Source organism: Dipodomys ordii, unplaced genomic scaffold, assembly GCF_000151885.1.
Source record: "Dipodomys ordii isolate 6190 unplaced genomic scaffold, Dord_2.0 Scaffold75, whole genome shotgun sequence".
NCBI classification, from domain to species: domain Eukaryota; kingdom Metazoa; phylum Chordata; class Mammalia; order Rodentia; family Heteromyidae; genus Dipodomys; species Dipodomys ordii.
The window spans coordinates 1227649-1248605 of NW_012267291.1; the positions used below are offsets into that span (position 1 = coordinate 1227649).

Genomic DNA, 20957 nt, shown 5'->3' on the forward strand with positions numbered 1-20957 from the left:
TCCGTCCCCTGGAGGGGGGCCGTCTCCTTCCTCCGCGGCGGCGGAGGCTGCGCGTCCTTCCATCTCCGCTGCCTCTCCCTCGACTGGGGGTCTCTGCGCTCGCGCACTCTTATCTGGGGCTCCCGCGATTCCGATGGGCGGGCCGTCAGCGGCGATTGGGGGGCTGTCTGTGTTGACAGGAGCGTCGTCGACCCCAACGGGGGCGCTGCCGATCTCAAGTGGGGGTCCGCTGAGCTCCATCGGGGGGCTCGCGCGCTGGTCGTCGGGAAGAGCGCTGCCTGCCTCTCGGGATGGGCTGCCGACGGCGCCCCACACCCGGGGAGGAGGCGCGCTCGCGGCGGGAGCGAGGCAGAGCGCCCTCGGGACCGCGATGGCCTGCAGGAGGCCGCCGCCGGTGCCCGGTGGGCTGGCTCGGGGGAGCCCAGGGGGTGGATGGTCGTTTCCAGAGGCTTCTCCATCCAGCCCAAATGGCATCGCCTCCTCAGGGGGAGGGCTGTGGTCTCCCCCGAAGGCGGCGCTCGCAGGCCCGATGACTCGGGGCTCCGCGGGAGGTGCTCCGGGGACCCCTGGCCCGCCGGGAGCAAGGTCTGCGACCTGCAGGAGAGGCTGGCCGCCGCCTCCCGGGGCAGGCTGGTCAAACTCGAACGGCATGGCTTCTTCTGGTGGAGGGCTGTATCCTCCCATGCCCGGCGTCGCCCCAGCCAGGGCTCCGGGCTCCACGGGCGCCAGGCCGCTGGCCTCGAGGCCTGCTCCGGTCCCAGGGGGTCCAGACTTCTCCAGGTCGGGCCAGAAGCCTCCCATGGTGGGCTGCTCCACCTCGAAGGGCATGGCTTCTTCAGGAGGTGGGCTGTAGCCCCCGTCGGCTCCGGCTTCCTCGAAGGCCGGGCTGAGGCCCTGGTGGTGGGCCCCGGGGACATCTGGGGGTCCGCTGGCGTCGCCATTGACCTGGATGGGGACGGGCTCATCGGGAGGCGATTGGGTTTCCATCTCTTCGGCTGGGCCAGGCCCAGCACCGGGGGCAGCGGCCCCTGGGGCTTCCAAAGGTTCTTGCTCGGGCTGTTCGCCGTCTTCAGGGGGGATATTGTGTTGTCCTGACATATTATTGCCGTGGAGGCAGTTGCGCATGCCCATAACAGGGTGGCGGTTGTTAAAGTGAATTTGGGGCCCCGTGAGACGGAGCACCCAACCAAACTAGGGTGAAAAAAATTATTAAAAAAAAATCAGAGTTCCAGCCGGGCAGTTCTTCAGCTTCAGTTCCCAGCCTTGCGAGGCTGCGGGGCTCTCCGGGCCTGGAACCCCAGACCGCAGAGGAAGCAACGCGGCCCTTGCTGGTGGAGCCTTGGTTCACTTCCGGTTCCTTCCCGATCACTTTTTATTCTCTGGGGCTGCTCCCTGGAGAGCCAGGCTGCGACTTGGCCTTGTTTCCTCTTCTCTCTGCGCCAGGCCAGCTCTCAAATTGGCTCTGAAGAGCGTGCCGATTCGTCCCGAAAATCGTCAGTAGCGCTGTGTCTCTGCCACCAGAGGACGCCGGTCCCGGTGCCGAGGCGGCTCCGGCTCCGGATCCGGCTCCGGGAGCCGGATCCGGGCGGCCCGGCAGCCCGGGACTTTGGGTATGGGGGCTGATGAGCGCAGGCCTCGCAGGGATGTTTTGGCTCCTTCCTCTCCTCTCCCAGACTGATTTGGAGTCCTTCTCCTCGCCTCTCCCCTGGCCAGAGAGAGCGAACGAGCTCGCCTGCGTTGTGGACACGTGACGCAAGACGTGGGCATCGGGATGCTGGAAAGCGGGAGCTAAAGCCCTCCCTCCCCAGACTCTCCTCAGGGGAGGGGGGACTGCGGGAGGGTTTTCGATCACCCCAGATACCCTAAGCCTCTTAGCGGTGGCCCCCAGCCCCAGGAAGCGCTACATTTTGAGCTCCAAGTCAGGAGCTTAGGGCTTTAGATGCCCGGCAAGGGGACCCGGGCGAGGCGTGGAAATGCGACAGGTGGTCGCAAGCCCCCCGGAGGGGCCGGGAGGGGCGAGGCCCGGGGGGCTGTCGAGTGCAAGCACAGAACCTGCTTTTTAAACGCCTCGGGGCATTTTTTTTGGGGGGGGGTTATCTCTGCTGTTTTTGTTTGCCGTCCGCGGACGATGGCTGCGGTTCAGTCTCAGCGTCCCCATCCCCGTTATATTTTGGGGGTCTCAGCGGTGGCCCAGAGTGGCGCAGAGAGCGTTCGCTTTTGTTTATGTGGACGGTGACGCAGAAGAACCTTGGGTCGGACATCAAAGGTCTCCGGGCGCACCGCGGAGGATAAAGCGAAGCCCCCCGGGCGGTTGCCGCCGCAGTCTCGGCCACACCGGTGGCGGGGGGAGTGCTCACAGGAAGACCCCAGCTCAGGCCTCCGACTTCCGAAGGGCTGGAGGAGGTTCTCGGCTGGCATTTATGGTCGGTTTAGGGTGGTCTCAAAGACTGGTTGTCTCTGTGCTCAGCCCCCAGGGAAAGAAATACAACAACATAAATAAAATGTGCCGCGCCGGCCACAGCAGCCGAGGCGCACGGCTTGCAGCCTCCGGCGCGCGCGGCCGCGCGGGTCGCCCAGCCCACCCCAGACCCTCTCCAGCCCCTCGTTAACCACCCCACCCCCCTCTTTTTGGAACAAGTATCCCAGGGCAGCTGCTTTGCTTTCCCAGGGCTTATAGCTCTCTGGGGTGGCACCAAACACGGCCACACACCAGCGATTGTCCACCGCCGCACCGCGCGCCCCCTTTGCCGCGGTGCCGCGGTGGGCTCCGTGCACGCGCGCGCGCGCGCACCGCACTGGGTCTGGGGGCTGCGGAGAGATTAGCGACCGAGAAGGGGGAGGAAAGATAAAAAATTCGCCATTCCCCTATCATGTAAAAGCTAGCACACACAGATTCGCCAGCCAGGTGCTAGGGGCTGGCGAAACATTTTGCCGTGATGCCGGGTACGCGCGCGCGTGCGCGCATGTCCGATCACGGTGGAAAGGGGGAGACGGGGGAGGGGCGTGGATGGCTGGTGACAAGGCCCTTGGGTGACCTGGGGAAGGGCTGGACCGTGGGATGGGGTCTCCCCAGATGTCCCCGGAGAGCGGGGGCATGGCGCCGGCAGCTGCAGATGCGCTGCAGGCGGGTGGATGGCGTCTTGCCGCGATGTACCGCATACATCTAACGCATTCCCTCTCCCAACCAGGGCACCACAGACCCAACGTGCCGTAGCCCCCCGCATCCAGCGCCCCAGCATCCACGTGGCCGTGCTGCCCAGAGGATCGTTGACAAAGCCAGCCCTGAGGGACACCGCGACCTCCCAAGGGCAGCCACCCCACTCCGTAGGTCTACATTCTCACTAATGGTAACACCGAACTTTGCTTCAAAGTTTGTCCAACTACCCCGTCCTCCCCATCCCCCACCCCACACACACAACCGCCGAAGAATTTGAGCATCCATTGAATGGGCCAACTGGGTCCCCAACAACCAGCTCCCTCCTCTCCGACCCCGGCAACGGGTCAGTCATTGGGCTGGGGTCACGCCAATCAAGGCTGCCTGGCGAATGAGCAGGGGGCTTCGAACCGGAAACCGGATATTGGTGGGAGGTCCAATAGGGGGCGCCGCGTTGGAACGCCCAAAAGGTTGGGTTGCTTGGGTGGTTGGAAGCAGTTGGCGGGCCGACGTATGGCGGCCAGGCCTAGGAGGCCAAGAGGACCGATGGCGCCGGGAGATCATAATTTTTCCCGCCGCCACCAGTCACAAAGGTCGGGGGTCTCCCGAGAGTCAGTCCTTGGGCTCAAGGATGGATGGTGGTAAGCTAACCTCCGTTGAGGAGAGGGAAAAGGATCCAGATTCCCAGGGCCTGGAGTAGTGGGCCAGAACCAGGTGAGGACTTCCCGCCCAGAGCGGAGGAGCCGCCCATGACTCACAAGGAATTGAAAACCCAGAGATGCTGAGCCCTGTACAAAATGGAAGGTCAGTAGACGCTGCGGTTGCAGCCCCAAGGAGGCTGCCTTGGGTCGGGGGGCCTAAACGGGAGGGACGGCTCTCGCCCATCCTTACGTCCCCAAAGCACCCAGCTTCGAAAATCAGGTTCAGGGTCTCTTTGTTTCACTGCCTCGTGGATCTGTGGAGCACCTTTGTTCAACGTTCATCATCTCTCTTTGTCAGTGGAGCATTTGCATTCAAGGGATAAAGATTGGGCAGAAACCAATCCTAATGAAAGAAAAGATCTCCAATTGGAGGAACTGGGAGAGTCTTCCTAGACAAAATGGCGTTTCAAATGGGTTTCCAAAGGACAGATGTCTTGACTTTGTCTAAAAAGGGTGGGCGGAGGGAGGGGGAACACATTTACCTAACAAGAACAAAGGATCCTCGACAAAGGTAGAAAATATGGGGCATAAGTGAGCAAATGGGACAGGGCCCTTTTGCTCTTGGACAAGCAATGGGACAGAAGTGAGGGGAAACTGGATGGAAGCTCTGATGGTTTCATGCAACACCCTGGTTGGCACTGTTGAAGCGGTTTTGGCAAGAAATGGAGAGGATGTGGAATTGTAATAATAACGTTATTATTACTATTTTAATCCTCCTATAAGTGGAAATTTGAGCCACATTTCAGAGGATGGTCCTGATAAAGAGAACAAAGGAAAAGAGATATGCCAATAACACCTTTAAGGGAGAGATCTAGACACAATAAAGGACTGGAGAAGGCTGAAAGGACTTAAGAGGAGTCCCAAAGGAGCCTCTGCCAGCTTCTGTGCTAGAGGAATACCAAAGATTACACGGGACACTAGGAGTAGATAGTGAAGTCAGAAAGGAGCTAGTAAGGACCAATTTGATTTTAGACATGCAAAGTGAACGGGATGTGGGACAGTCTGGTGGGGATTTTTATAACTCAATATTGAAGATGAAGAATCTGAACTCTGGAAGAAAGCTAGGTAGCACTCACTCAAACTGGAAATAACCTTATTTGGATTTGAGATCACTAGATCAGATGAAACTGCAGAGAAGCAATATGTTTGGTGATGGAAGAGCAATTGGAGAATTAGATAGGAGAAAGAGAACTAGAGAAAGAAAGGAGGGTTCTGAAGGGAAGGAAGGGCTTCCCCACCCTAAACAATGGCTTCTTAGCCTCTACTTTGGTGACATTTTGGTCAGGGAAATTCCTTGCTGTGGTGACTGTCCTGTGTACCACAGGATGCCAAGCAGTGTCCCTAACCTCTACCCATTAGATCTCAGTAGCATCTTTTTAGTTGTAACATCTAGCAATGTCTCTGGACTTTGCCAAATAAATCTGGAAGCAAGACCACCCCTTGTTCAAAGTCAGTGTCATAAGCTGAGAAGGAGCCGGAGCCCTTGCATGTGACTAGAAATCACCTGAAAGGTAAATCAGTGCCAGGAAAAATGAATTTCAATATTTACCCCTATTCTTAATTATTTTCCTGTAGTGATTGGCTACCAGAATCTGAAAACCCCAAACCACTTGGATGAGAGGGGCTAAGAGCGAAAGCTCCAACTACGCATCCGCTGGGGATCTTGAGAGGCCCCAGGTGCGTAGCCAGATGTTTGAGGAGCTTCTGAGACAGAAGAGAGCTGGGTGACTCCATCAAAGAGACCTGAGGATCTCCATGGGGTAAGAGCTAGGGGTGATCACCAGGGAGGTAGATCACCAGGGGGTTCACCTTGCTGGGTTGATTTGTCTAGTGGATTTGCTGAGGATTGGTGTCTTGCTGGCTAAAGACAGAAGCATGACCTTGACTTGAAAGGAGAAGGTCATACTAGTTGGTGGGCAACCTGATCTGGGGCCTGACCCTACCAGGCGCATTGTTATTATGGTCTGTTATTATCATTGTATGATAGCAAAGGACCTTAAACAGGTTTGCAATTGCAGATGGATTCAAAACAGGAGAAGAGGTAAACACTGAAGGAAGACAGTCATCTATGGGTTCAAGCAACTAAGAGGAAAGTCAAAAGACAGTCTGGTGCAGATAAAAAGGCTGTGTGTCTGGGCAGTGTTGGCCCAGTCCTGATGGGGATTTTGGTAGCAAGAGGGGCTGCATCAAGGGGGACAGGGTTTGTTGTTAAAACCCAGATGACGGTTTGTTTTACACATGGCTACTGAATAGGAATGGATTTTCTACACTTGATGAATTAGTTAGAAAGGAATAGGATGCTACTCATTTTTTCTGCCAGATTGCTTTGCTGAGCAAAATCCTTGCCCAGTCTGGAGGCCTAGCTACCCATGAAATGAATCAGTATCCTTTTGTAACTAGGCGACCCCAAATAGAACATGTTGGTTATTGTTGACTGTTCTATCAGTGCCATTCCGGCATCATTGCCACCTGCAGGGTGCGAACCACCCCTTTTGTGGCAGCCTTAAGCTTCCTGGCTTTGTGGATGCTTCCATGCCAGACCTTGTAAGTGATTATGTCTGTACTTACATTTTGGGATCTTACTTATTGACAGAAACACAAACACATCCAGGTTTTAAGTATCTGCTGTCAACTTTTTTGATTCATTTCTGTAGCCACGAAAGAGAAAGCAGAAAAGGGTACCTTGAGAGGAAAAGGGGGTGAGCAAGAGGAAGGGAGCAGAAGCCCAGAATAGCAGTCGTGCTGGCGCTCAGGTTCCTTTGGGTGTGAGGCTCTGGGGAAAGTGGGGGGCAGTCTGGTGAGGAGCCTTCTCAGCAGTGCATTCATGTCATTAGCTGTCAGTGAGCTGCTTTCAGATAAGGAAAAGGAAGCAACAGAAAAATCAGAAGATATAAATGAGAAATCTGGCCACGCAGTGACAAAGGTTTTTTGTTTTTTGTTTTTTTTTGGAATGCTGGCCTGAGCAGCAATAAGATTTTGAAGCTGTTCAATTAATTACTGTTCAATTAAGACTGCTGCCGCCATCCTTTTCTCTCCTGCCATCTCTGCCAGCCGTGGCCGGTGGAGGCAGCAGCAGCTTACTGCTGTCTATAGAAGGGGCTGCGTGACCAGGCTGTTTCAGACAAATGCCAACTATAAGATGCCTCCGGCCGATGAGGCAGAATCCCGGGCTAGGGGCAGATGTTGAGCTGCTCCTGCATAGGGTAGAAGCAGCATTTATGAAAAATGTGTCATCTGCTCAAATTGAAAAGCCCCTCTGTGCATTTAGGACGCCCCCTCCCTTGCTGAGCTGTGGCTCATTAGCCCTCATCATAGAAAGACCAAGACCTTTTACCTCAGCCTGTCACCTGACCACACATGCTAGTGCACTGTCTCCAGACTCGTGGAGATGCAGCAGAGAATTTTAAGGGGGGGAAGTAGATGAAAGAGACTGCAGGAAGGTTTTTCAGAGATGGGCTAAGACACTGGGAGGTGAGGAGGAATCTAGGAAAACAAATGTGGCTTTAGAGAGTGCTATTGAAAATTTCTGTAAGTCATGGTAGAAATTCCAGGTGCCGGGAGTGGGGGGGGGGAGGGGGCTTCTGAAAGCTGTTTGAATCAAAGGGGAATGGTATATTTCACCTTCCCATACAACTTCAATTACCCAGAGCAAATTTTCCTAATGACATCTAATTGGGACAGCAACATAAGCCAGGACGAACAGAAACCAGCTTTCTCTGGGGGGCTGGGGGGGGGGAAGGAGGAGAAACCTGTCAGTGTCCACTGCCCTGTCTAAATGGGGCCTGGACCCCTCAGCCCTCAGGTATAAGAGTAGGGACATCAGAGGCTAGCCTTTCCAGAGCTAAAAACCAAGGCCTAGAATTTGAACTATTGTTTCATTGAAGCACAGAGGTATTTATGTGCAGCCTGCATGGACGGAATAGTCCAGGCAAGTCTACAGACTACAGAGGCTGGGAGCTGTGTGTGTGTGTGGGGGGGGGGGAATTGCAGCTTTGAGGGTGGCCCATCTGAGACCCTCACCAGAGGCCCTGCAGTGCCGTCTCTGGCTATATAAACAAGCTCTTAACACTGAGGGGACATCTTGCTGTACCTTGTTTCAGTCTCTTCACCCATCAGATATTTGTGTGTACCCTAAGCCTTTTTCTGAGTCTCTTTCTTCAAACTGCTTTTGATTGCCCTAAAATTTCCTGGCTTTGCAATGACCCTCGTGTCCTCCATTTTAAATCTTACCCCCTACCCCACCCCTTCCTGCCTTGTCCGCCCACCTTCCTTTTTTGTTTTTCCTTCTATCATCACTTGAAGCCTTCTTTTCTACTTTGCCTCCCTCCCATCTGCCCCCACCTCACCCCAACTACCCTCTGCCCAGGCAGCCTGGCTTTTCTGACAATGATGTTCCCTGGGTAATTTGTGGCAGGCTTACCCTAAAAGTAGGCCATAGAATAAACACACAGGCAGGTGCCCATCCTTGGAGCTGGGAAGGCAACCTCCCTGGCTCTACCCAGAAGAGTCTGCAGGCAGAAGGTGCCATGGCGCCAGCTCCTCCTGGACACCCTGCTTCTGCTGGCTGAGATCTGTCAACAGGTGATGGTGGCCTGCACTGCACTCGGATCAGAGTCACTAGGCTGTTGGTCCTGGCCCTTTGGCTGCTCCCAGTGGCCTCGGTGCCCCAAGCAGGGGCTTTTGAAAACAAAACCTGTGAGATTTTGGTTTTTTTTAAAGGAAAACAAATTTTTAAGAAAAACTCGCTAAAAATTTTATAAGTGGCCTCCTAGAGACAGCTTATAGAACAAAAAGAGGATGCTAAATCACTTAATTTGACAGAAGCAACCCGGGGGTGTGTGCATTTGCTTTGTTTACCCAATGTGTTTGCAGTGGAGCCAAAATAGGGTGTGTGTGTGTGTGTGTGTGTGTGTGTGTGTGTTTGCGCGTGCTTGCTCGCAGAAAGCTTATCAATTACTAGATGTGAGATTACATTTCATGGGAGGGGGCAGCTAAGAAAAAAAATAGCTGAAAGCTGTTCTCTGGAGGGAGTGATAATGAAAAATAGAGTTGGAAGAATTGGTTTATCCTAAGTAGCTCTAACCTCCAAGCTGTTTTCCCAGGTTTAACCTGATCAGGACACATAAAACTGTGACTAAATAATGTGCTCAACACTCCCGATCTTTCAACTGGCATATCTGCCCGTGGTCTCCCTCAGGGTGCATTTCCTGCTGCAATGACCACACGACACTTAGATTATGCTCTCTGCACCAGCTCAGGAAGGCTCGGTCAGTCCAGAGATATCTCTCTCCCCCTCTCTCACATACACACATACATACATATACACACACCCTCTCTATTTCTCTCTCACACACTCTCTCTCACACACACACACTCACTCCCTCTCCCTCCCCTCCTCTTCTCCTGCACATGCTCTCTCTTGTATTCCCCTCCATCTTCCTCTCTCTCCCCTCCCTCTGAAGGCTGCTCTGAAGGATAGCCAGATTTTTCTCAGTTTAGAGAGAGAAAATCAAGTCTGCTCTCTCTCTCTCACCTCTTAGCATTTTTGCCACCAGATGAAAAGCAGATTTGACAAAACTGATATTAGACAACACCATACAGATTTCTTCACAGATAGTGCTTTTTAATTTGGTCAACTGTTAGGTTCCATTAGTGCTAAAATGGTGCGTAGGGTTAAAGGTGAATCCTCAAGGCTTATTAATCTAATCGACCTGCACACATTTGGAGCTGAAAGGCAACACAGAACACATCATGTAGCTAGTTCGCCCAAGAAGAAACTGAGGCAGAGTGGTGCTGAGTAAGATCCAAGCCATTCAATAGGACTGGGGCTAGCCCAGTCCTAGTGTGTGTGTGTGTGTCTGTGTGTGTGTGTGTGTGTCTGTGTGTGTGTGTGTCTGTGTGTGTGTGTGTGTGTCTGTGTGTGTGTGTGTGTCTGTGTGTGTGTGTGTGTCTGTGTGTGTCTGTGTGTGTGTGTGTGTCTGTGTGTGTGTGTGTGTCTGTGTGTGTGTGTGTGTCTGTGTGTGTGTGTCTGTGTGTGTGTCTGTGTGTGTGTCTGTGTGTGTGTGTCTGTGTGTGTGTGTCTGTGTGTGTGTGTCTGTGTGTGTGTCTGTGTGTGTGTGTGTTCCCCTCAATCCTAATGCGCTAATCTTAATGATTGGACAGGAAGATTTAGGAAATTAGAATCCTTGATATCAGAAGCCCCCTGCAGGACCAGGAATCCCATCTCTCATTGCTGAGCAGGGGGATTAAAGGTGTAACCTGAGATTATGGTCCTCTGTTGCTGGGCAGTGCTGAAGGGAAGGGCAGTTCTGGAGTTGGCATATGACATCACTGGCCTCTGGACGCTTAATTTGATTTCATAGATTTGTTTTTTGTGATAGGTCACCTTCCTGTTAAGATACTTCTCACAACACAGTTTCTGTTGAGTTTCCTTTCAATAGCTCTGCTCCATTTTGAAGAACAGTGATCATACAAATAAAGTAAAATCCATAAAAACTGCTTTTTAAAAAGATAATTCTTACCAGCATTGAAGTTTCAGCTTTCTTCTTAGCTAACCCTTCCAGCACAGCTGCTAGCAATGCAAGCTAAAGAGTTAAAGGCTGTAAAAACAAAACAAAACAAAAAACAAAACAAAAACCCCACAACCCAGGCGGTGAAAGGCTGGCCACACATTAAAGAAACATCTTAAAACAATTCCAATCATTCTATTCTACTAAACAGAGTGTAAACTTTGAAAAGGATTCTGACATCACGCTAGTGATAACCGGAGTGGCCACATAATTTGCAGCTCAAAGTTCAGCTGCCGGTGCAGCACCGCCTCCCCCCCCCAGGCTGACTTCCGTGGAGCAAATGATTAGTGTGGTGAGGGGGAAAATTAAAATTCTAAGCTGGTTTTGGCTTAACTGAGAATTCAGGGGGTATAACACCCCCCCATTGCTTCTGTCATATTGATTTGGCCACCATATTTTTTTGCTCTATAAATTAACCCCTTTGGGGAGCACTTATAAAATATTGGGGCATACCACCTTATTGAACGAGCTTTATTTTCTCACTCCCCCTCCATTTGAAATGCAGTGTTGAGTTGGTAACTTGCCTCTAGTTGAAAAGGTCTGCTTTTTTTTTTTAAGCTACTCCTCACCAAGCAGACCCTACCTCTGATAAAGGGCTAGGGAGCCCATTGAAATGCTAACCCTAGCTTAGGGCTGGGGAGACAAAGGGCCAGTTGGGAGACTAGTGACTCGGGAATGTTTAGAGAATTTGCTAGAAACTGGAAAAGGAAGGTAGTGTTGCAGGCAGAAAGTAGCTTGAAGTGTCTTATTTAGCAAAGCCCCCTATCCCCCCCTTCCAGGGTTGTGGGTGCTCCTCTCAGCCCCCTCCTCCCTTCCCAGTTTTTCAGAGTACTCAGCTGCTGTCCCTTAGGGCTCCTCCCCCCACCCCCGCCCTGCAGGCGGAGGGTGGGGGAGGAGGGCCGCGTGGGGGGAGGGTGTTTGCTGATAGCTGGGTTTTAAGAATTGGGTTGTAGTGTGTTTGTCTTCTACTCTGGCTTCTAGATAGTTTATGGGGGACGCTGAGACAGCAAACTGAGTTTTCGATTGTGTGCCCTGCTTACTTGGGAGGAGGGCTGGGCTCCCTGTGCAGGCTTGCTTTTTTTTTTTTTTCCTCTAAACAAAGCAAGACTTAGGTGAGGCATTGACTAGACACAGAGGACCTTTTAAAAAAATTTATTCATTCTTGCAACCAAGCAATATGCTAATTTAGCTAATAAAAAACCTGTCTCCTGCTCTAGCTACAGTAGATGCCACCCCACAATTTCCCAACAAACCTGACTTTTTTGCCCATCAACTAGACACTTCCTGCTCTGCGAACCCAGACTACCAAGGCATTACGAGATAAAAAACAACACCTGAATGTCACAGAAATGTCGCCATCCTTGTTTATGTTAAATAGAAATTTCCATTTAGAGGAGCCCCGTTTCACTTAGGCAATTTCACGCCTGCAAGCCAAAAAGCAAAAAACCCCAAGGTACCTGGCCCTTCTGCAGATCCCCGCAGCCTCTGGACGCCAGCCCGCCCCGCGGGAAAACGGCACCCGCCTCCCCGGTGGCCGAGCAGTACCAAAGGCCGCACGGGTAACTCCAGCGACGCAGCCCCGCATAACTTCACTCCTGGAGGCTGCGCCGCAGTCCCAGGGAAAAAGGTCCAGGAAGGAAGACCATTTAGTGTTCCTTCTAGCACCTTCCTTCTCCCAGGACCCTAAGAACGTGCTCATCTTTCATTCCAGGCCGTCAAACGCTTTACTTTCCCAGATTTTCCAAATCATTCCAATCAAAATAACTCCTCGAGCGCTTAGTGAGGCGCGCGCGCGCACGGACGGACGCACACAAACTTGTTTCTAAGTCTGGTAACATTTTCTAAGTTCAGTGCTCCATTTCATCGATTAGTTTTCCTCTCCCTGGATCGGAGAGACCCGATTGTCGCGGGCTTGCGATCGTTTGGGGCAGAACCACGAAGTAATCTACCCCCCTCCCCCGCCCTCGGGGTACTACAGGGCCAAACGAACTCCGGGCCCAGCTGAGCTGAAAATGGCCGGAGCGCGCGCGCCGCCTCCCTTCCCGGAGGCCGCCGGAGCCGCCAAGCCCAGCCCCTTCCAAACTGGCATGCTGGATCTGACACTTTTCCGAAGCTCGGTTAGTGCCACGCTCTTGGGGCGCATTGTCCAGTATCCCCATGATAGACACGACGACCACCCCCCCCACACACACACAACCTGCCCCCTTCCCGATTCCCCTTTCGGCTCGTGACTATTCCGACCTCTTAGTCCCTCTCTCCCGCCTTTAGGACCTTGCGCAAGCCGCCCGGGACCTCTCCAGCCAAGCTGCACCCAGCTGCACCACTTGACCAACTGCGCCAAGAGACTGGCGCTGCCCCGACGTGATCAAACCCTGCATTGCCAACTTGGATAGACCGTAGGTGCCACCCCAAACGCCTCTGTACCCGCGCTATGTCCCCCGTCCCCCAAATACCAATGACTCACGGGGGAATGCCGGGCCACCAGAAGTTGGCTCTGGGGCGCACGGACGGAGGCGCACGCTCTTCTCCGTGGCTTCCAGCCCTGCCAGCGCCTGGTAGCGGAGCAGTTCCGCAGTGAGGAGCGCTGATGCCGAGGTCCCGCGGCTCCGATTGGCAGCTCCGGGACCAAGGCTTCAGGCTACGCGCCCGTGAGGGCGCCTGGCGCACCTACAACTTTGCTCCGGAGCCGCCGTCTCCGGCTCGCCCAATCCCGTGCCGCTTACTTTTCGCGCATTGCAACAGTGTCGCTGCTGCGCTGCGGCTCCGCGATCCTGAAAGTTGGAGCGCGCGCACCTCCGAACACACAACAGTTCGGGGCCTGCCAGAGCCAGCTTACTTGAGACGGCTCTTTCTAGGAGGCACACACGCGCGCCACACAGCTGGCTTACCTCTGCGGTGAGTTGTGTACGGCTCGAGGTCTGGGGCGCGCGCTCCGCTTCAGTCTCGCGTCCCAGGCACCATCTCAGAAACCTCAGGTTGTCTCCAGCGAGGCGCAGGGCGCGCCTTGCCGTCCAACAGACCCTTGGCTTCCGGGGCGCCCTGGGAAGATCTGGGGAGCCCCTGCTCCCTCGCCATTATCCCCGGCTTCCAGCCGACCCGCGGAGCCCTCGCCCTAACCCGTCTAGCCTTTTTGCCCATCCTTCCTCCTCCCGCAGCACCCACACTGCTCCCGCCAGGCCCCCGGTGTAGCCACGGGCAACTAACCTGAATCCATGAAAACAAGGAGAATCTGGACGGCGTCCTCCATCAGTGACGCCGGATGGGGATGGATGGCTTTTTGGAAGGGGACTCGGGGGAGGGGTCGCGGCGGGTGGCCTTTCTTGGCTTGCAGCGGCGCTGCTGCTTCTTCTCCTTGCGCTCTTCAGACTCCTCGGGGTCCCGGGGATCGCGCTCCTCGGGCTCCTCCCCCTCGCCGGGGCGCTGGGGCTCCTGAGTGGTGGGCTGCGCGGGGCTGGCGGCCGCCTCGGAGCTCTGCAACTTGAGCGCGTGCAGGCGCTCGGTGAGGGATTGGTTGAAGGCGGCGCGACGGGGGCTGCGCCCGTCCTCGGGCTCGGTCTCGGGCTCACTGGCGGGCGCGGTCTCGGGCTCGGTCTCGAAGTCGGTCTCGGACTCGATCTCGGACTCGGTCTCCGTCTCGGTCTCGGTCTCACTCTCGTAGTCGAACTCTTCCTCGTACTCTAGGCACTCGGGGAGGGACAGCTCCAGGTCTCCCTCCTCGTGCTCGTGGTCAGACTCGGACTCAGGGGACTCGGGGAACACCTGGGCGGAGCGGTGATGGGCGTTGAGGAAGCTCCGGCGCTGGGCGGCCGCGCGCTGCTGGGCACGCGCGTTGGAGGTGGCGAGGGCGCGGAGGAGCGCGATGGAGCAGGAGAGCCAGAGGAGCGCGGTGGCTGCCCGGCGGCCGATGGGCGGGCACAGGTCGTTGTAGTTGTGGCGAGCTCGGCGCCAATGCTGACCCCGGGGCCTGCGATCCATCCTCTTGGACGCCCCGAGAAGCCGGTCCACTCCCTGACACCGCAGAGAGTGGCTCCGACCCGCACGGGCTGCTGGAACCTAGAAGGAAGCGCCTTAGGAGGAGAGAGCGGGGGTCCCCGGGTCCCCGTCCCACCGCGGGCTGAGAAGGAGAAGGAAGCACCTACCTAGGCGGCACTTAAAAACTTTCTTAAGCTCTGCGCCTCTAGTAGTCTCGCCGCAAGGAAGGAAGGTAAGGCGGGGAGGAGAGCGTCGTCTCCTCGGGGCTCCTCTCGCCGAGTCTGGGACTCGGGAGGTGCCTCCTCTGATCCTCTCGCCTGGGAGAGGAGAGGAGACTGAGCTCTGGGAGCCCGGGCGCTGAGGCTCGCCAACTTGCGCGCCGGTCGACGCGCGCCGTCCGGGCATGTGCAGTAGGCGCGGGCCGCCCCCTCCCGCGCGGCGCTCGCCCCTGCACGCCGGCAGGTGGCAGAAGGGAACCTTGTTTGGAGTGAGCCCGGCGAGGCGGCGGGCGGGGCGCCCGGCCCGCGCGCCAGCCCCACGCTCAGCTACAGGTTAGAGTACTTGGGCGACTAGTTGAGGATTCGCCACCCGGGCTGTGCCCTTGCCAACTTCTCGGGAAACGGAGACGCCCCCCCCTCCCTGCGCCCGCCGAAGCTCGGACTGGTAAATCGTTCCCCTCCGGGAGCGGGGGATCCGCGCGCGCGGGTATTAATGATCCGGCCCCGGGCGTTTTCCAGGGGCTTAATAGTTTCAGGATGGTAACCTCAGGCAATCATTAATCACAGAACCACCTTTGGCAGATGCGTTATCGTGACTAATTACAGAAGCTTCCAGAAAATAGGCTCCCTGGGCCTTCTCATCTGGCTAGCCCCCCTCGTGGACCCGTAAGCCTCCTCGAGAAGGTCCGAAAGGGGGACTCCCACTTGAGCCCCTGGGACCCGCCAGCTTAGACGGGCTGAAGACGGGGGGGGGGCGCGGGAGCTGGGCTGGAGGCTGGCCGGCTCCCGGGCGCACCGTCAGCCCGTCCCCGCGCCCCCGGCGCCGGCCGCGCGCGCCCCTCGGAGCTGTGACCGAGATCGGCTTTCAGCCGAGGAATTTTTACGCACACAGGGCACTCGCAGAGTGCCTAGCCCGTGCCAAGCCCTGTTCGAGGTGCTGAAGGAAGAGTAGTGGAGAAGAAAAACCCCTCGCATTAAGGAACGGATATTGAGGATTAATCTGCTGTTAATTGGAACCGTAAATCATCCAGAATCAATGCCTCTTCACCCACTAGCATTGTTTTAATCCGGCTGGAATTCCGTGGGAGCAAAGAGATGGCTCGCCCGGGGCGGTGGGGTGGGGGCCGGCCAGACTCCATAGAGGGCGAGGTTGAGCCGCGGGGGCGGCTCCCGCCCGGTCAGCCCCACGAAGTCAACCGAGGTCCACACCGTGGGGGGGGGGCGGGGGTGCCGCTGCGGCGTGACCGCCGCTCTTAGGGTGTGCCTGCCTTGAGTCTCGCCCTCCTTGCCAGACGTGCCTTCGAGACTAGAACAAAGGTGCTAGAGCTGAGCGTCTAAGGCTGCTGTGCAGGGCACATACTACGAGCTGGCGTATCGTTCTGGTTGTGTTGGAGTGAGGAGACTCAAGAGGAGAGGGCTCCTCGGGGGAGGCTCAGCTCACTCGTGTTCCCGACGTCGGCTCCCCCTCGCTGCCGGACGGCAGCCGGCCTGGAAGCTGCCAGACCTAGGGTTAAGACCTTAGTGGCGTTCCAGCCTGGGCTTTGGGCAGTTGAGATTTTACTTCTGTGTCTGTCGGTGTTAGATCTTGTGTCCTAGGAGGTTGTTGGTAGCACTAAAATACTGATGGGTCTAATAGAGTGGGGTTGATTTGGCAGACCCCATAAAAGCAGAGTAAGTTTGGTTGTGTCCCACTCTTAACACTTTGCAGAGAAACGGAAGAGTTTTACTGTTACAGGTATAATCACCTTGTAAGTGTGGGACATTGGGCAGGGGTATCGGGAGCTATCTCTCAAATTTTGATCTCTGCCCCTCAGCCCAGACGAATGGGGACAGTTTGGGTGTCGAGCCACCCACTTTATTTCTTTCAATTGGCACAGCTCCACCGACGGTGTCTGAAGTATGAACACATCTGTCTAGCTGATTTCAAGGCATACTGAGTGGGAAAACAAAACAAAACAAAAAAGCCAGGAATATGTGGGTGCCGGCAAATGCCCTTTCAATGGAAACTAACGCCGGCTGTCAGCAGTGAGGTGGAGGGCGATTCTTTAGTGTGCCGGAGAAGTACTTCATTTTTCAGATGGAGTGCGTTATGCCTATAATGGAGATGGCAGCCTAGAGCTGATCAACTAATATAGATACGCAGAGATTGCCTGCATTATTTAAAAATACGCATTACATAATACATATTTTTGGACTAGATTCTGCATTAGCAATGCTCTTTCTTTGTAGGATGCATTTTAATCAGCAAACAATTTAACAAAACACTACCTTTTCAAGCCCTGGTCATGTCTAGTTGCAAATACATTCTGGTGTGCATTCAGCACAGGCTCCGGGGGGACTGCGTTGCCCAGGGACTGCACTGAAATACTGTGCCATCCCGCACTTAGAGCCGAGGGTGAGCAAATGGATCTGTGCAGAAAATGCTCTTTAAAATGCATTACGTGCATGACTTTAAAAAGTGCTTGCTGCAGAGTGAATTTCAAAAAGGACCAAGTGGGTGATGAATGACCTCAGTTGTTACCAGGCCAAGGAACAAGGGGTCTCTCTCTCCATCTGATGATTTACAAAGTGTGGTCATATATTACCTTCAGGCTCTGCGGGAGGGAAGCTCCTAAACCAGTTGGTCAGGAAAGCACCATTTTTGGGGCTCATTTCAGTATTACCAGTAAGGGTTTTGTTTGGATGCATTGGGAAGAATATTGCCTTCAGCTCCTTAGATGACTTGTGTCATCTAAGAGTTACTTTATGTGCTCCAGAGGGCAAAATTGGAACCCCTATTTAGGGGGATTTATGGTGGGGGGGTTGCATTCAGCTGAGCCCCGGAGTAGAATAGGCTGTCAGGAAGTTGTTGGTTGGTCCTCAGAAGATGTGTTAAGCCAGCCAGCCAGCCAGTCAGCCAGCCAACATAGTGGAGATGTTTTCCATGGTGGAGCTTGAGGCTGACTGTCTTACCCTTGAAGTCAGATCTGAGTCTATTGGGAGGTCTGGGGGCTGAAGAACGGCTGCCTCTGTGGGGTACCATTTGAAAATATGAGGGGCACAGTGACAAAAAGGAATGCTTAGGTGTCAGTTTCAAGCCGCAGACAAACAGGTAAAATGAAGATGGACTCGGCGGCCCGGGGTGGGGCTCTTAAGGCTCTGAGACACAAGGCCAGCCTGTCTATTAATTGGATTGGTTCTCTTTGCCTCCCCTCCTGGGGCTGTCTCAGAAATTACAAATGGAATAGGCTATTCAGCAATCACGAACAGAGTCATTTCTATGACCAAGACAGTACTCCTGGCATTGTGGGGAGATGGAAGTAATTGGGGATGAGCAATTAATTTCTCTGCCAATCCAATGTGTGTGTCGGTGTGCAAGGCCCCCGATATTACAAAGCAGAGTGACAGCAGGTGCTGAAGGAGGCGAGCTCTGCCAGGTAGACGCACCCGGGCAGGGGAAACTGACAGTGATTAGAATCAGATGCAGCTCATCTGCTGGTTTCTAGAAACAGAAGTTTGTGGTGGTGGTTGTTTGTTTGTTTTTACCTCACAGGGCTTTGCAGTTTCCCCTGTGAGGATTGCTTGCAGGCCACCTGTTTCTGTGTCTACCATGTGCAGAAGCCATGTGCTGGTCTCTCCGGGAGACAGAGATGAACCCCATGAACTTGTAGAAGCATTGCAGGCTATTGTCAGAGGTCCCTTAGACACCAACACATTTTCCAAGCTGAGATTTAAGATAAAGGATCGGTTCTGTTCTGTCAGCTGAGTGGGTATAATCACTCTTGAACATGTTTTTCGGACAATCATTGGAAAGGACTATTGAGAGACGGAACGCTTTTCAAACTTTGGATAGAAATGAATTCGGGGACGTGGAAGGGCCGCTCCCCACCCTCGCCATGGCCATCAGCCAGAGGGGTTCAACCCCACTGAGAATTTGGCACTGGGCTCTCCTGCCTCTTCCCCGAGGGCGTGAGCACAATGCAAGTGCACTTGGCCCGTCTCCCTGGGGTACTGTTGTGCCGTTCCTCAGTACACCGACCTCAGTTGGTGCTCACCAGGAGAAATGGCGAAGGCGCCAAGCTCTGGATTTTATGATTTTGGGGGAATGCCATACAGAGCTCAAGGCAAACAATAGGGGGAAATAATCATCTTTCTGACGTGGCTGGGTTCTGTCCAGGCCATTGTTGGGATCACAATGGTGTATTTGTGCCATTCAGGTTACGAGGGAGATAGGGTCAGCACTGCCGCATTCCTGGGTAGGGATTGTTAGGAGTTGTCGGCTCACGAGCTGGCTTTCCTTTCCCCTCACTTGTGCCCTTGTGGTAGTCCTCCCACCGGCTTCTTTCCAGACTCTGGATCCAGCAAGAAGCATCTAGAAGCTCCCTTATCCAGGTGAAGCTTCAGTACATGCCTTTAGAGATGTGGCCGCCTGGTCCGTGTGGTGGCCCTGCTTCATAGAGCAGCTCCTTCCGCCCCTGGACTCTTGACCACTTGCCTTGCTTTGACCATAGAGTTCAGGACTGGGTTCTGTCTGTCCAGATCTGATGTAGCTCATCGTCCGTGCACACAGGTGCCACAGCGCTGGTGAGGCTGGCCTCCGTTGTCCACCTCTGTGCTGCACACCAGCCTCTCCTGCAGCGAGGGAGGGTGGAAAGTACTACTGACTGCAGACAACTAGCCAACCATTGGGAATACTCTCAACTCTGAGTCTTCAACTCTCCCAGCTATCACGCACGTACACAGCCTCTAGCACCAACAGCCTGAGGCTGTGTACATCTCAACTGCTTAGGATCTGACTCACCCTGCAGACCTGAGGGAGGGAGCGAGCGTGGGGGTGGGTGAGCCTGGAGCGCGGAGGGAAGAAACCCTTAGTGGTGTCACGGTTCAGGCACATGCTCATAGAATCCTTTCAGCCCAAGCTCTTCAAACTATGATTAGACCAATTTTACATGTCTAGTCACTGAGGCTCTGGTAGATTGGGGACTATTTCTATATGTGCAAAGTGAAGTGGAGAATTGAGGCAATTATCTTCAGGCAAATGAATCTGGGCTATGTAATCAGCCCATCCTGATAACTGGACAAAATCGGCCTCATTCACGTAGCTTTGCTTTGAGTTTAAGAGAATTCTGAGGTATTTGTTTGTTATTTTCACTTGGCTTTGTTTTTCCCAGAGGCCGTCTTGTGAATGTCCAGTCCCGTAACTGTCCAGGGGCTGGGCGGACGGCTTCTTTAAGGCTTGGGACACTGTCACTCTATCCCATGTGAGGGGAATTGACCTGAATCCATTTGGAACCAGCTCGGGCCCACAGCTGGGCACCATAGTGGCCATGGTGCTATGGTTCCACATCAGTGTCTCCTTCCCTCCTTCCCTCCCTCCCACCCTCCCTCCCTCTCTCCCTCTCTTCCTCTCTTCCTCCCTCTCTCCCTCCCTCCCTCCCCCCCTCTCTCTTTCTCTTTCTTTCTTTCTTTCTCATTATCTCTGTGTGCATACCAATCCTGAAATGGTAGACAAATGACCTTTCCCCTTGCGTGCTTATGGTGAGTGATACCATTCCTGCATGAAGAAGCCTGGAAAACAGAAGGACGGAAAGAAATGATGACGTGTTGTAGGCTGCTGGTGGCTTCTGGGCCCTCTCTGCACCCTCGCCTCCCCCACCTCCCCCAACCATTGTTTTGGCTAAAATCTCTCATAAATGGAGAGCCTTTCTTCTTGTTGATTTAGAAATTTCCTCATAAAACTGCCTTCCTTCCCTCTTGGCTCTGCACTCCCACGCGAGAGGAAGGAAGCCCAAGAGAAGGCTGTCGGAACCTTGGAGGTCTGGGTGGGTTGGAGCTAGTGAGAACTTGTGGTCAGGTAATGGTCCTTGAATAGTGTTCTTCACATGCAGGCAGCCGGTGGCTCGGTGATGTCTGTCGGTGCTTACGGGGCCGGGGGGGGGGGAGGGGGCCGGGAGGAGGAGGACCAGCCCCCCCCCCCGCAATAGAAACGCGCCTGCCACAGCCCCCCTCACACAGGTGCACTTAATTACACAACAGCACAGCTTTAATTAGCTGCCTGCGCTTTGAACTACAAGTACTCTAGGAATGAAGAGCTTGAGATGGACATTGGAAAATTAGAATTAGAACAGTTTCTTTTTATGTATGTATGAGTCTTATCTATCTATCCAGATACGGATAAATATATTCCTTTGAAAATATCTCAATTAGTTATTTAACAAACAACAGTTAAAAACCTCTATTATGGTGGTTAAGAGGGTTTTGAAAGACATCTGTGTTCTTAGAGTATTATGGCATTGTGTGGGTTGGTATATTTTTTTTAATAGTTTATTGTGAGCTGGTTTATTCCTCAGTTTGTTAAATTCTC

At 54.1% G+C, this 20957-nt stretch overlaps 2 protein-coding genes across 2 annotated transcripts in view; both read right to left on the reverse strand.

The window, feature by feature from the left end:
- Gnas (GNAS complex locus) overlaps window positions 1–14736 on the reverse strand; it is a 76323-nt gene extending 61587 nt beyond the window's left edge. Inside the window, exon 1 of the mRNA XM_013024335.1 lies at window positions 13629–14736. Coding sequence (XP_012879789.1) covers window positions 13629–13671 — 43 coding nt within the window. The 5' untranslated portion in view covers window positions 13672–14736. The remainder of the gene's footprint in view (window positions 1–13628) is intronic.
- On the reverse strand, window positions 13671–14399 carry LOC105991667 (neuroendocrine secretory protein 55-like). The gene has a single exon (XM_013024337.1). It carries the CDS (start codon window positions 14397–14399, stop codon window positions 13671–13673), a length of 729 nt encoding a protein of 242 aa, XP_012879791.1.
- Window positions 14737–20957: the final 6221 nt, after the last annotated feature.

Excerpts from the sequence above, each read along its gene's own strand:
- LOC105991667 (XM_013024337.1), bottom strand. The coding sequence starts at position 14,399 with ATGGATCGCAGGCCCCGGGGTCAGCATTGGCGCCGAGCTCGCCACAAC.